This window comes from Strigops habroptila, chromosome 7, assembly GCF_004027225.2.
Source record: "Strigops habroptila isolate Jane chromosome 7, bStrHab1.2.pri, whole genome shotgun sequence".
Lineage (NCBI taxonomy): Eukaryota > Metazoa > Chordata > Aves > Psittaciformes > Psittacidae > Strigops > Strigops habroptila.
The window spans coordinates 48,384,813-48,400,270 of NC_044283.2; the positions used below are offsets into that span (position 1 = coordinate 48,384,813).

Genomic DNA, 15,458 nt, shown 5'->3' on the forward strand with positions numbered 1-15,458 from the left:
GGATTTTCATACTTTAAGTGCCTTATGCCTTTATTGAGCTTTGAAAGGTATGCAAAAGTTGGGTGTTATGCAAACTTGTTATGCAAACACTTGTTATGCAAAAGTTGGTTTTGTTTTTTCTTTTTTTTCATCTCTACCTGATATGGATTTTGTGAAGAATTTGAAGTCTTGGAGGTTAGTAGGCTTTGAAAATGAGCAGCAGTTTCAAATCTCATTGCTTCCTCCTGCCCTACCCCTGCATTTTAGATGGCTTTCCTGTCCACCCTTCCTTCTGTGACTTTAGGTACCATGAGGAGGGGAGAGAAGACTTGCTTAATAGTAACTACGATTCCTTGACAGGTGTTGTCTCTTCACCATTCATTCTCTGCCTTTTGTCTGTTAGGATCTTTTTGAGTTTCTGAAAAAGAAGTTAAAGAGCATCTCAAAGCAAGGATAGTCTGAAATATTTCCCTGCTATATGTCTGACCGAGGAAGACATAGTGGCAAGTGTGAGTGTGCACTATATATTCGGCTGGAGGAAAAAAAATATTCCTGTTTTGTAGGCTTGGGTACATAAGCCACAATTTTGTGAGAAATGAGAAGTTTCATTCTTTCGCAAAGATTGTAAGTTGCTCAAAATACAGTTAGACCTATGCCTATTCTAGCTGTGAACTAATTATGAGGTTAGGTGTCAAAATACTGAAGTGCTGGGTGCCGCAAAATTGCTAATACGTTTTCATTCTAAAGTAAGATTCTTAGTGGGTAGTGAAATAAACCATTTAGATCCTATGGATTTAACTTAAAAACAAACAAACAAACAAACAAACCAGTTCTATAAAGATGGGATCTCTATTTGGAGGTCTGTCATTTGAGCAGTGGATGATCTGTAAATGAGGATTTGATTTCTAAATGTGATATTAGTTACTAATCATGCCTTGGCAGCTTTTAAAATAGGTTTTTTTGTATTTTAATTTTTCTGTTTGTTTATAATTTAATGTTGATATAACACTTGTTTTAATTATATGCATAGTCTGATTAAGAAGTACTCATAGGTACAAGTTCTTTGATGGGATGACAAATATCCAGTTGGTCCTGTTGTGAGAAACTTTTGAGTTCTAATGCATAGAACACATTCAGAGTTAAAGGAATTGGGGTTTTTCTCTGATTTCCCTTTAAATGTCAGTTTAAATGTTTGTTAATTTGGCAGACAGAAAAAATATGCCCTTAACTGCCAGACAAGCTGCTGCATGTATACTTCATGCTTTTGATAATATCTCCTTCTTACTATAGTAGACATTCTCTAAATGGAGAGGGCAAACATTTTGAAAACCCGTGTTTGTCATTATCTTTGCAACTATCACTCTAGGACGTTTTTGCCTGTCATCATTAGTTCTTAATAGCTGGTGTCCTTTCTTTGACACTAACATAGCCTCAAGGCTATGTAAAAAAAGAAAAAAAAAAAACGCCTCATAATAATAAAGAAAAGTCAAGGTGACTCTCATCAGTGATACAGAAAACAAACAGATGCTACTGTCACTTTTGTGCTACTTCAGAAAACTTTGGGAAGGTATCAAATCCCATGTGTATAGGTACGTGTAACTAAAACTCCCCTCACCAAGAGACCCCTTGTAATATCTTGCCTTGTTTGAATTCTATTGTGTTTAATAACCTCCTTTCCTCCTTTCCTCCTTTCCTTTAATAACCTCTTTAATAAGAACTAGTTATTCTTTTTTCATATCTAATTTCATCTGTTGTGTAGTAGAATTGTAACTGTGATTTGGGACTTTATGAAGTGTCAATTAGAAGACCAGACACAGCTTGAACGTATCTCCAGACAAACACACGGCTGTGTAAGATGTTTCTGTGAATTGGCTGTAATCAAACAAGAATTTCAAAGACCCCCAAACCTAAACTAAACTGTCTTCAGCAGTTCCGTTTTCAAAGTATAAATGTCACCTGCCTTATTTTTATTCATGTTTGGACCTGTGTTTATTAGAAGCAATTTCCACATAGCTACTAGCATCATCCATATGCTGTAGCTGAGATCTTCTTGACTTTGACATTGCTATTGATTCTAATAAAGCAGACATTTAGTCCATCAACTTTTCATCTCCCCTCTCTCCCACTGCCAAGTTTTCTCTTGTTTTACATCTCATTGATAAACTACTTAGTAAAATAGATATTTTTTTTTCATAGCCTACTGTCCATTCAGTAAAAGGTTAGAATTTATTACGGTATATGCACTACCGGTAAAACTAATTATAATAATGAATTTTAATGCATTACGTGGTAAAAAGACTTTCCTATATTGGGACTGCATAAAAATATTAGTTCAGTTGCAAAGTGTGGGAGGGAAGAAATATTTGGAGCCAAGTTAGGTTTTGTTATGCCACGCACCCTTTGTATGAGGCATGAAGCATTGTATTCTTAGGAAATATGCATTAACATGATGTCAGGGCATCTAACAAGGAACAAAGGCAAGTGACTGAGCTGCATTCAGAATGTTTTAATGTAGTTACATGTCGTTCACTTGTTTTGAAAACACTTTGGTGTAAGAAGTTGGAAAAAATAATGTTCAACTGATTATTTCTAGGAGAATTTTGAGGAAGAGACAGGACTAAATGGAATAGAGAGAATGTTTCTGGAAGGTGTGTCACCCCTTGCCAATGAGGAAAGTATAAAATAAAATAGCAACAGAAATAGTCAGGTAGTAATACCACCTCACAGAGTAATTCCCTGCAGCCACATAAAAGGTTGTGTTGGGTTTTCCGCAATTAACTCCTTAAACAGCAAAAGAAACTGTTGAATAAGTGTTCTGAAAGGCTTCTGTAACAAGATTATAGCTAGCCCTGTATTACATAGAATGATAGAATCATAGAATAGTTTGGGTTAGAAGAGACCTTTGTAGGCCATCTAGACCAATCCCCAAGCAGGGACATCTTCAACTAGATCAGGTTGCTCAGAGCCCTGTCCAGCCTGACCTTGAATGTTTCCAGGGATGGGGCATCCACCACCTCTCTGGGCAACCTGTCCCAGTATTTCACCACTCTCACGTGAAATTTTTTTTCCTTCTATCTAGTCTTAATCTATCCTCTTTTAGTTTAAAACCATTATCCTTTGTCCTATCACAACAGGCCTTGCTAAAAAGCCTGTACCCATCTTTCTTATCAGCCTCCTTTAAGTATTGAAGGGCTGCAATAAGGTCGCTGTGGAGTCTTCTCCAGGCTAAACAACCCCAACTCCCTCCGTCTTTCCTCATAGGAGATGTCTTCCATCCCTCTGATCATTTTTTCAGCCCTCTTCTGGACGTGCTCCAACATGTCCGTGTGCTGAGGACTCCAGAGCTGAACAGAGTACTCCAGGTGGGGTCTCACCAGAGCAGAACAGAGGGGCAGAATCATGTCCCTTGACCTGATGGCCACGCTTCTTTTGATGCAGTCCAGGACATGGCTGGCTTTCTGGGCTGCAAGGACATGTTGCTGGCTCATGTCCAGCTTTTCATTCACCAGTACCCTGAAGTCCTTCCTTGCAGGGCTACTCTTAGTCTCTTCATCCCCTGGCCTGTGTTTATACCATGGGTTGCCCCAACCCAGGATCTTGCACTTGGCCTTGTTGAACCCCATGAGGTTCACATGGGCCCGCTTCTCAAGCTTGTCCAGGTCCCTCTGGATGGCAACCTGTCCCTCAGGCATGTTGACTGCACCACTCAGCTTGGTGGTGTCTGCAAAATGTGCTGAGGGTGCACTTGGTCCCACTGCCCAAGTCATTGATGAAGATATCTAACAGTACTGGTCCCAGTACTGCCGCCTAATAGACACCAATCATCACTGATCTCCACCTGGGCATGCTGAGGTGAGCATAAGTCAAATTAACTTTTATATATATGATTATTAACATATATATATAAACTAAATGAAAACAAAGACAATAAACAGTTAACAAAGCTAAATCTAATAGCAAGCTTCCACAATTGACCATCTACTCAACAAAGAATCATATTGTATCGATTCAAAAGCTCAGATGCTGGAAAAAGTGGATCAAAGCATGAACACATCAATCAGACTATGGTTTAGATATGGGAATCATAAAAAAAATTTTGTGGCTTTAAGTTGCCTGCTGGGTTGGGGTTTTTTTGGGTTTGTTTGGGGTTTTTGGTTGGGTGGGTTTTTTTGGGGGGGGGTGTTTTGTTTTGTTGGGGTTTTTTTTTAATTTGTTGTTTTTGTGGGGGTTTTGTTGTGGGTTTTTTTAATTATTATTGTTATTTGTAAGGTTCAATTGGCAAGACACTCTAATCTTTTTAAGGGAAAAGAAGACAGGAAAGATAACTGTCTTCAGGAGATGAGAAATTAAGACGTTTCCTATCAGGTGATTTGAAGTTAAAATCTAGAGCTTGTCACATAGCCTGTAAAACAAAATGAGCTGTATCCAGAAACATGTCCCTTTTCTTCTATGGTATGTGTTTTATTTATATTTTAGTTTGTTTTTGAAAAAAAGTTGAATCAACAGCCTGAAAAAAAGAAGTCATCTGCTTGAAGGTGATACAAGTTAACGTATTTCTCAGCAGCAAAATCATTCTCAAATAACAGTTTGCTTCAGCTCTTGGACTTAAGAGGAGAGCTTGTGTCCAATCAATTTTTATTTTTCCTATCGAGTAAGGACAATAATGTTTTCTCCCTCTCTGTCTACCTCATCCCCATGCCCCTGCAGTGTTTTGTTGTAATGTGAACATTTACTTGTTAGGTCCAGGAGTACTCATACCATTTCACAAGGGCCATCAAGCATTGATCCGATGACAGTGGCTGTCACACTGACTGAGATTTTTTTATCTTCTAATAACCATTCATTTTCTTCCTTGCCAGTCAGTCACCTTTTCTTGTGTAAAATCATGTGAAATGTTTTTTTTTAGATATGGATTTTTCAACTATAATCCTCATTTTTGTGACTGAGCCATCAAATTAGTCTAATAACTCATGTTATTTGTGTTATCATATTATTTGTGTTACCTACTCGTGTTATTTGTGACAGATAAAATCAAAATGAACTCAGTTAAACAAGAGAGTTTTTTAAATGTTGTCATACAGCTTGAGGACTGTGACTGACTTCATGTGGACAACTAATATATATATATTTTATATATATGTGTGTGTGTGTGTGTGTGTAAAGCTCCTCACTGTATTTGAGCTGGCACAAGAAGAAAGCACTTTTGGATGTGGAAGATTTCCAGTGACTTTTGGTCAGACCTGTAATGTAATCACATCAAAACCTGCAGTAGTAATCACATTCAAGGTGATTTGTACAAACATCGTATTCACCCCTTAAAAATAAGAAAATGAGTTTGTTTTGCTGGGATATTTCAAACAGAGGCCATCACAGGAAACAGTATACAGATCTGTGAAAGTATTTGCTTAATGTGGCAAAGCAAATGTTGCAGGTTTTCAGTTTCTAAGCATGTGAATAGGTTTGCAGTTTGCAATAAGGAGAAGGTCCAAATTTCACACATTCATTTTTCAGTGTCATTTATCTCTTTTTAGCATGAACACAGTTTTTATGAAAGCATAGGAGGGGAGTTTTTTAGAATTAAATGAGCTCTAGTGTAAATATGAGCTGAAAAGTTCTAGTGTAAAAGCTCTAGTGTAAATATGAGCGATAAACATGTGCTTCAGCATTAGATTCTGACTCTAAATTATACTGGAATGTGAATCCTTAGACATTCAGTTAATCTGCATGCAAACATTTACTGCAGTGTTATATTCTGATATAATCACCCCATGGTCTCTGCCCTTTATTGAAATTTTAATTTAGGGGTGATTAAGTCAGAATTCATTGTTGACACCTGCTTTGAGTAGGAGGGGGGACTAGGTGACCAGCTGAGGTCTCTTCCAAGCAGAACTGTGCTGATTCCATGATCTCAGAATTGTGGAATAGTTTAGGTTGGAAGGGACCTTCTAAGGTCATCTAGTTCAACGCCTCTGCAATGAGCAGGGACATCTTCATCTAGATCATGTTGCTCAGAACCACATCCAGCCTGGCCTTGAATGTCTCCAGGGATGGTGCATCCACCACCTTTCTGGGAAACCTGTTCCGGTATTTGACCACCCTTATTGTAAAAAATTTCTCCCGCATGTGTAACCTTAATCTCCCCTCTCTTAGTTTAAAACCATTACCCCTTATCCTATTACAACAGGCCCTGCTAAAAAATCTCCCTATCTTTCTTACATGCCCATTTACATACCCAGCAAAAAGTATTTTCCTGACATTAAATAAATTTAAATGGGTGTATTAAATAAATTTAAATGGGTTTTTCTTTTGTCTGTGACACACTGTCTAATGTATGTGACAATTTATTGCATAGAAGGCTTCTAATTGTCCTTAAAATATATGCCAAATTGACTTGCTATATAATGCAATTAATTCCTTTTTTTGTTGCTGTTTCTAGCGGGATCTTTATGTTTCTCATATGTAGCAGGACAGCTTTTGGCAGTGTCAAGCCACAACAGGCAGGAACAGGAGGTGATAAGGATGTGAGAAGGGGTGGAAGTTGACTAAGTACTGAGGCTGCCCAGCAGCCTCAGTATGAATTTCCAACGCAAAGCCCTAAAATAGAAACACTTCTACTGAAGTGAGTACAGTTAATAGGTTATAATTGAAAGATGGCATAGGCAATAGTGCCCAAGAGACTTGGAAGACAAGTTCATGAAAGACTTAAATGAACAAAGCAGGGTGGCTTTAAAACAACTTGTACAAGCCTAAAGGCAGGGATAGGTAAATTAGAGTTCTAAGTCCAGTCCCCTGAGACAATAAAGAATCGGGTCATAAAGTGATTAAGAAAAGAATGTAACATAACATCTGTAGCACCACTGAGATGACTGCAAATGAGTTAATATTTTTCCATTTAATTTTTGTTATTATATTTACAAATAATTGTTTTTTAAATGGAAGAACAGTATTTCAACTGTTTAGGCATGCAGGAATTCACAATTTATAAGTACTTTCTACCTAAACAATTTGAGCAGATTGTTGTTGATAGTAAGATAGTTGTAAGGAGGCATTCAATTAACAAATGCAAACTAGCTCTGCAGCAACATTAGTTGTATTATCTATTTGAAACAATTATTCTATTGCTATCGCATAAGGGCTATAGGTAACCAGAAAGACTGTTACTGCCTTGTCTGATTGTATCTAGATCTAACATGGTGCGTACAGTTTGGCCTTATGAGATTGCAACTGTGGTGTGAAACTGTATTTTAGGATCTTTCACTTATATGTGGAAACAGATTGCTGAAAAGTGCATGTAAATGTTGATTCAGAGTTGAAAAATGTGCCAAGAGACTGCTAGTAAAATATTTACTGATAACTTTAAGATGGAAATATGTCTTCCTTATTGAGCAATAACTTCAGTTTGGAAGATATTTGGAGGAGGAACATATTTATATTAATATATCTGTAGACTATGGAGCCACATTTGCTCTTGAGGCTATTTTCTGTTAGTAATTTTGTTCATGCCTGGCATAGCTTTCCAAAAAAAAAAAAAAAAAAAAAAAAAAAGAAGGAAGAAAATAAATATGTGTGATTGCTGTGCTATCATCTTCAGTTGCACATAGCTTTAAATATTTGGAGTTTTATGAAAGTCTTGTGATATTTCAGGTCACTATAGGAACAAAATAATTTTTTTCTTATTTCTTTAAGGTAAAATACATTGCAATCTGAAATCTAATAAAGTAAAAAGACACATGATAAAGAGTTTTTCATCGGAGGGATTGTAAAAACTGAATGTTGGCTTTTATTAAGGTTGGATAATGCTATTAATAAGATTAAGTTGTAAACAATTGCTGATGAAAAGTAGTTCGGGGGGTTATTTGCTTGGGGTTTTTTTTAACATTGTCTAAGCACATCTTTTTAAAAGGAAAAAGTGTTTCTGTTCTTCTTGAGTTTTGCTTTAAAGCTTTGGTCTTTCTCTTAAATGCTACTACTTTGACTACAATTTTTCATTTATACTTATGCAAATGATTATTCTTCCAAAGTATCAAACTCTCCACCTCTCTGTATTCAAATGATCATTTCTTCAACTTACTGAAATGAGCCCAAAGGATCGATGGTTTCTGCATAAGTAGAAATGGTGTCAGCACTTAGTTTTAAATGGAAATTTTTTAAAATGAGAAACAGAATGAAGGCTAAAAGGCAGTATATGAATTTCAGGTAGAAAACAGGGTATAACTAACACAGTCCCATTGCATGAGCTTACACGAAAATAGGTGATGTGACAAAGAGAAGGTTTTTCCACTAGAACAGTAAAAATCTTAAAAACAGAATCAATGAGTTTGCATGGCCAGAAATGAAGAAACCTACAGCAGGCATCTCAGGCATTTATGGAAAAATAAGTGATGAGAGATCAGTACCAAGGTGAAAAGTTGAGTAGGGACTCGTGGTAAAATCAGCTGTCACAAGGCGCTTTCTAAATGCGGTTGGAAGAGGCAGTACTTATGTCAAGGGGGCCATGGATCATATCGTGGTAAGGAGGAAATACTTGAAAGCTAGATATAGGTCTTCAGTTGTGCAAGGGCTTTTGAGATGTTTGTGCTCAGGGTGGTTGAGAGTGCACAGTAAAATGTCAAGATGGTGTTAATAAGTTTCTCGCACCAAACCTGAAACTTTGGGGAAAGGACACGAAGTTTGGCAAAAATCTGCATGTTTTAAAATACGGTGGCACTGTGACATACTAATGTCATTATACTGAAATAAATATTTTTTACAACCACTTGAGTGACATTGTGTTGGAAAAGTAGATCCAAAGCAACCTTTACTGAACTCGCTATTGAACTCAGAGTAGCAGCATGCTACTCTGCGCATCATTTAATTGATATACTTACCAAGTGAAGTGCTGCATGATACAAGCTATCATGTCAAAGCACATCTTACCATTTTCATATTTGCTCTGATTATGTAAGAAACACATTCTGCATTTGCAGGAAAATGTGGTGTAGTGATCTAGCAAGTTTTTCTGTCTCTGGGAAATCTTAACGTATCAGTGGTATTATGCCATCATGTATTGATCAGGAATTATATTTCGCAACTCTTGTGAGATCAGTTGAACATTTTTTATGTGATAATAACCGAGACTTCAGTATAGTCTGTCATTTAAGACTGTGCTCTGAGGAATGCTCTGAAATATTCTGAGGTATCAGTCTAATTTCTATCATGAGGAAAAGAGATATGTTCATCTTCAAATTTCATGTCAAAGTATCATGCATTTTGTCTAGGGAAAATATTGCCTGCACAAGTAGCCTCTTTAAAAATCATAATCAAGAGGTGGGGGTGGGCAGCATGGTTTTGGTTTCTTGTTTGTTTATGTGTTTGGTGGTGGCTGTTTCATGTTTGATTTTTTTTTTTTTTAAATTAGCGGCTTTTTAACCATGTAATAGGTGGGTTTGTGCTCTAAGAGAAAAGAGGGCATTTATTGGAAAAACATTCATTTGATGGATAGTGAGCTCTTTTTTATTTGTTTCTGGCATTGATTGATCTGTTGTCAATACACATCTTTGTGGAGATTCTTCATAGAAAGTGACACAAAAAGAAGAGCAATATTTATGTAGTTATACTGCAGAGGGGGTATTCGGTACAGCTGAATGATTTGATAATTTCGTATATTGCAGCACTCAGACTTCCAAGCTGCTCAAGGTGAACCCAGAGGACTTCAGTCACTCTATGCAGTTAATAACAGGTGAACTCTAAAGTTATGAGTTCAGAGAGATGTAGGAAATGTATGCAATTGCTAAAGTATTTTTACTGAAAGGCTCATTTGAACAGCAAACTAATACATACTCGGATGTTTTGCTTCACTGAATAGGTTGCGTTATAAACCCTTTTCATTTGGACTTACTTGCTGCTGTTGTCCTAGAATGGATACAGCCATAAATATTTAGCCTGGCTGGTGTTTGTGGTCATTACTTTAAAAAATTGACAGTAACTGGTTTTGTTCATTGTGAGGATGTGAGAAATAAAATAGCTGTGGGAACTAAATGCCACATTCCCTTGCAGAGTTCATTGGAGCTTCCAGTGAATACGTGACTTCTAATAGAAACTGTGTCATACTCTCACCTTGAAAAGATTAAAAATTGATAGTGTTTTCAAAAATAACTGAGTTTTGTAAATTTCTGATTGCATTTCTGAAAGCTAAGTGAAAAGAAGTGACTGAATGACTGAAGGAATGTAAACAAAACAACAGTGTATCTGCTTGTCTGGTGCATAAAATCCACATTCTCTTTAGGGATGTCTTGGGTAATCAAACATTCCTGTATTAACAATGAGGGAACGTTGGGGATCTATTATATAGCAGCAGAAAAGATAAAATAGAAGCCTCTGATTTTTTCCTTCTGAGAAAAATGAGACTGTAGCACTGAATCGCATGACACAGGAATGTATAGAAAAAATTAGTCTTTGCCCTGCTTTTAAAGGGAACATATCTCCTAAGGAATCTATCCTAAGCATGAGTTTACTAGCTGGTTAGTGCTTATTTCAGCTTCTGATGCTGTGGTAAATATTAAATGAATATGGCTACAGAAAGTGCTTTAGCTAACTTTTTTTTTGTGGGTTTTTTTTTTATTCCAATGAACGTGCTTTGCATCTACAGGCAGAAGGTGCTGACTGGTTTAGCACTTCAATCCTAAAGGGTGAGCTCTGGCCCTCCCATGCCAGCAAGCACTTCGGAGTGAATTCTAAAAACTTGTGTGTTTTTTTGTGCCATAGGATGTAAGAAGTAGGCAGAAATTAAGACCCAAGCAGATGTATTTTCTCATTATATGAAGTTCACGTGCAAAACAGTCCTAAAAACTGTACTTCCCGTGTTGGTCCCCTGAATAGGCCAGGTATTATAAATCAGGCATCCTGATAGCTTCACTTTTAGAGGCTTCTGGATCTTGATCGATTCTTTCTTGGCAGCTAAGCTCTGACTGTTTTCTCCTCACGTGTATTCAAAGGTGAAATTTAGGGACTGCCCATTTTTAAACCTTCCCTTCAGAAGGTATCTGATCACAGACAGCAACTTTTTTTTTCTGTTTCCTTATGCTGGCACATCAATTGGCTGCTGCTGAAGTGTAACTTACTGTGCTCATTAGACTGTTTTGGTATTTTTTAGAGGCATATCAAGAATATAACTTTTTAAATTTATTGAATGTTAAATGAATTAGCAGAGAGAGATTTATTTACATATGTTAAGTCAAAAAGGTCTTTGGAACTGATTGAAATAATTTGGAAAGGTAAAAAATGCAATCATGGTGAAAACTTTTTCCCTGCTTCTCATCAGTGACAGCATGGACTTTGTTGGGATTTTAGCATCAAAAAATTAAGTGGCATTGACCTGATACAAGCAGAGTGATGAACCAAAAAGAAAATGTTTGCACAATGATCCTGAAATGTTGAATCTGCACCGTGCATTCACGTAATAAAGGTTTAGAAGATGCCGTTGTTAGCATGTTTTATGTACCCTCTAAAAGAACTTCAAAACATTTTAAATGGAAATGAGTTACATACATTTGAAATATATGGAGATGCTTAACATTTATCAGTGTCCTGTGGTGAACCTAATGTGTGCAACAGTATTTAAAGGTGAATCCAAATTCAAATTTTGCTGTATACTAAGAGCAGTATTTTGAGAGAAGTTATTTTGTATGTGATCTCTTAGTTAAAATTATGCAGCAGAAAGGTAGGGGAGGGTAAGCCACTTAAAAGTTTCAGATGAGCGTGCTAACTTTTATAAATCAACTTAGTAACTACAAGATAATGCATCATCTAGAATGCCCTCTGCATTATTAATAGTAATATTTTATCCTTGTGTAACACTCTACACTTCTAGGAATCACGGGGCACTTGGAAAACTTAATATGGTATTTACCACTGAAGCTATCATGGAAACCTAAACACCTTTAGGATTAAGTGTTATACCACACAGAGAAGATGGGGGGCGGGGGGAGAAACATGTTTGATTGAAACTATGGAACTACTAGATGTTCTATCAGAGCCTGGATTTTCCACAGAGAATGTCTGAAATTTGGCTAAAAGATAAAGGCATATACCCTTTTCCCCCGGAAGGCTATTTACTCTGGAAATCAGAAATATGAGTAAGTAATGCATCAAATTCATTGGCACCTTGGTTTTCAGAGCATTGTGTCATTACAAATACATTATTTAATTGCTGTATTAGTGGTAATAGTAACTGACAATGAATAACTGAATTCCCAATTCTATGGCTGATGGATTTGTGTAAGTTAAGGCTGTTTAAGTGTTTTAAATGTGTTCTTTTTGATTCTATGGAGCGGGATGTGAATGTAGATACTACACATCCAAAGCACATAAAAAGAAGTACTTTTGGCTAAATAATTAAGTAGTCAGCTAGCCATCCTCAGACCAATTTACTTGTGCTTTTTGGTTTTATATCTGACTTCACAAATCATTTTAATGTCTTTAAATGATGAGCTGAAAACCTACTTTTAGGAGGTACCTTCATAAAAGGTACTACTGTGTACCTCAAATTTTTCTAGAAAGCTGCCTTTGAGCAAAGCAGAATAACATAAAGTTGAAGGAATGGGAAGGCTGTAGGATTGCCCTTGTGCAATATGTGGTCGTCAATACTTCTAGATTTGCTGTATATGATTATGTGTATTCTTAGTATTTCAAATAACTGTTTTGTTTCCAAAAGACTTGAGAGCACTGAAAGTAATTGGTAAAGCCTTAGCAGTCAGTCAAGAGCTGGTTTAAGTGCCAAACATGCAATTAGATTTGGTACACAAACCAACTTGTCCTTTGAGTACTTTGAGAAATTATCTGGACATAAAGGTGGTGCTTTGGCAGTGCTGAAATAACTGCACAAATAACTGTGGGGTTAGTGATTAGTGCTCTTGCAGGGCCTTGGAAGAAAGGGCTTTGAGTTCACTGCTTCCTTGCACTGTAGTCCTGGTAAATAGATGTGCTTACTGCCTTTTCCTGGCAGTGTATGCAGCCTTGGAAACCAGGAGGCAGCTAGTGGGTTTTTTGCTGCCTCAGCACAAGTCAACCCCAGTTTGGTCCCTTGGCTATTTGTTATAGTGACTGTGACCTCTTACTATAGTTCCAGGGAGGAGTTAGTCTCAAAGTGAGAAGCTTGCCGTGTAGTGAAACAAATAGCTTCTGCGAAGCTACCCCACATTGCAAGCCGTAGTCTCAGTGACACAGCCATGGCATCTGAAGTGATTAATAATCCTAATTATGCTGATTTTCCTTAAATAAAGTTGTATGGGAGCAGTGGTGTAAAAATGGTTTCTCTATGGGGCTTTCTAGATATGCATATATATGGTTCACTATTCCTAAGTAAAGGAAAATGGAATTTCACAAGATCTGAAAGAGAAAAGGATCTCAAAAACAAATGCATGGGTTCTGAATGCCTGGTAAATCAATTTCTAGCCTTGAATTCAAAAAGATAGTGGAAGTCAAAATGACTTCAAAGGAAGCCAAGCTCCACTTAAGTCTCATAAGTTTCAGGTGTTTGATTATGATTTGTTTCAGTTTGTTTGGATTTTTTTAAAGGCAGTCAGTGCAATCTAAATATTACTGTAATTAGACATCCTTGACCACCCAGTCCAAATGACCAGTATGCCGTTTTACATGGGGAAGGAGGATGCAGCCTTGGACACAAACTCAAAGTGAAGCTCTGATTCATGAGATAGATTCAGAATGAGACAACATACTTTGTTTTAACACTGCTTTTCAAATTTTATACACTAGACATTCTCTTTACTGGTCATCCTCTTTATCTCTTTCTGTTATTAGTTTGTTTTTTTGGGTTTGGGCTGATTTGGGTAGGGAGAGGAGGAGAATGGGGATAGGGGATTGCATTGGGAAGAGGTTTGCCTGCAGATCGCAACCGGTATGACTTACTTGGCATTTGATTCACATTTTCCTTACATGCACAGTTGGTATTTCAGAGATGTGTGGTAATTGCTGGCATAATATACAAAAGATGAAGCACAGTACTGCAAGAGCATACTGTGTATGCTGATTAGGTTTTTAACAAAGCTGCTCCTATCATGTGTGATCAAATTGACCCAGTGAGGGCTTGTTAAAGAATTTTGGAGAGGAGATGAGAAGGAAGTGGCAGGAACCAAACTGCATTGCACTTGCTCTCCTTCCTACCTGTTTGAAATGTACTTTACCTTGAAACAGTGACAGTATCAGTTAAGATACTGGGTGTAATTGAGCCTTCTTATTTTCCTAAAGGAGTTTGTTTTAATATATACTCTGTACATTGTCTCTTCCATCAAATTTAATTTCTGACAAGTGTGAGCATGCCTGTCTTATTCTGATACTTTTTTTTCCCCAGTCTTCTCTCTCTCTCTTTTCTCTCTTTTTGGTTCATTGTGTCCACTGATGGGTGGATTACTCATAGAATGTTCTTCACTATAATTTATGTTTACCTGAAAATAGGAACTGCAGTTCTTCAGTAATAACAAGCTCCTCTATCTAAAGTCTCTATTTCATTTCACTGCCTTCATTTTCTCATGTCTTGTCATTTTTTTCATTTGCTGCTGCTGTTAATCTGACATCCTTTGCTCCAAAAAAAAAAAAAATGTGTTTTATTTACAGGGCACAGCATTTGGAAGTGCTCCTGTACCTTCTCGCAGGCAATTATGTGAGTCTCTCAAATTCCGCTCTGTGTTGTAAAGATGACTATGTGTTCATGTGCTGTAGCATGGCATGCCGATATAGAGTTAATGCCCTGAGGTCAATATTCAACCACTGGTGTTGTATATTGCCTGAAATGTGTTTGTAGCTAACAGCTTCTATTGACCCCTTCTTTACTTCTTTGTTGTGTTTTGTTCAACGCATCATAAATTGGGGCTGCGCTGTGCACTATAGAGTTGCAAGAAGGGAAGAAAGTATTATAATGACTCAAAGTCTGGAGGGGAATATGTGTAATATCCTCAGATCACTTGTTCAACATATTAATGAGTGGCATTGTTAAAAGATTTTTTTCTTTCCCATTCGTCAAATTAATTTCTCCATTGTGCAAACAAAAAAGAATCTGGATGTCATGCAATTAAAAAATTGAAAATTAAACAATATGGTGTAAAGCAGATGTTACCAAGACCAGCTGTATTTCTTGCAAGACTTTCCTTCTAACTAATTTTAAGAACAAGTCCATCCTCTGAGTTGGGGAGGAAAGGGAACATTCATTCAATTTTTTTCCCTAAATCCATTGGAAATATTGACAATAGATATTTCTTTTAAATTAAAATAAAATTCCCCCTGTTTTCCACCCAGAATCCCAAGAAATCACAAATAAAGGCTTGCATTCTAATTCAAGATGATCTCCCTGCTACTATAACAGTGTGCGCGTGTGAGTGTATACATTGAATACATAGATTCTCAGAATACCATCAGACTTTGAGATGAGGACTTACATTTCTTGAGTCTATTTCTGTCTCTCTCCTCCTACCTTGAGTTAACTGTCC

The 15,458-nt window shown here is 37.0% G+C and overlaps 1 protein-coding gene across 4 annotated transcripts in view; it reads left to right on the forward strand.

Moving 5' to 3' along the window:
• Nucleotides 1-15,458, forward strand: part of CCSER1 (coiled-coil serine rich protein 1) — a 684,293-nt gene that overhangs the window by 522,311 nt on the left and 146,524 nt on the right. Inside the window, exon 11 of one of the 4 annotated variants that reach the window (XM_030492382.2) lies at nucleotides 14,590-14,635. The exons of the other annotated variants lie outside the window; for them this stretch is intronic. Coding sequence (XP_030348242.1) covers nucleotides 14,590-14,635 — 46 coding nt within the window. The remainder of the gene's footprint in view (nucleotides 1-14,589; nucleotides 14,636-15,458) is intronic. 4 annotated transcript variants of the gene reach the window in all.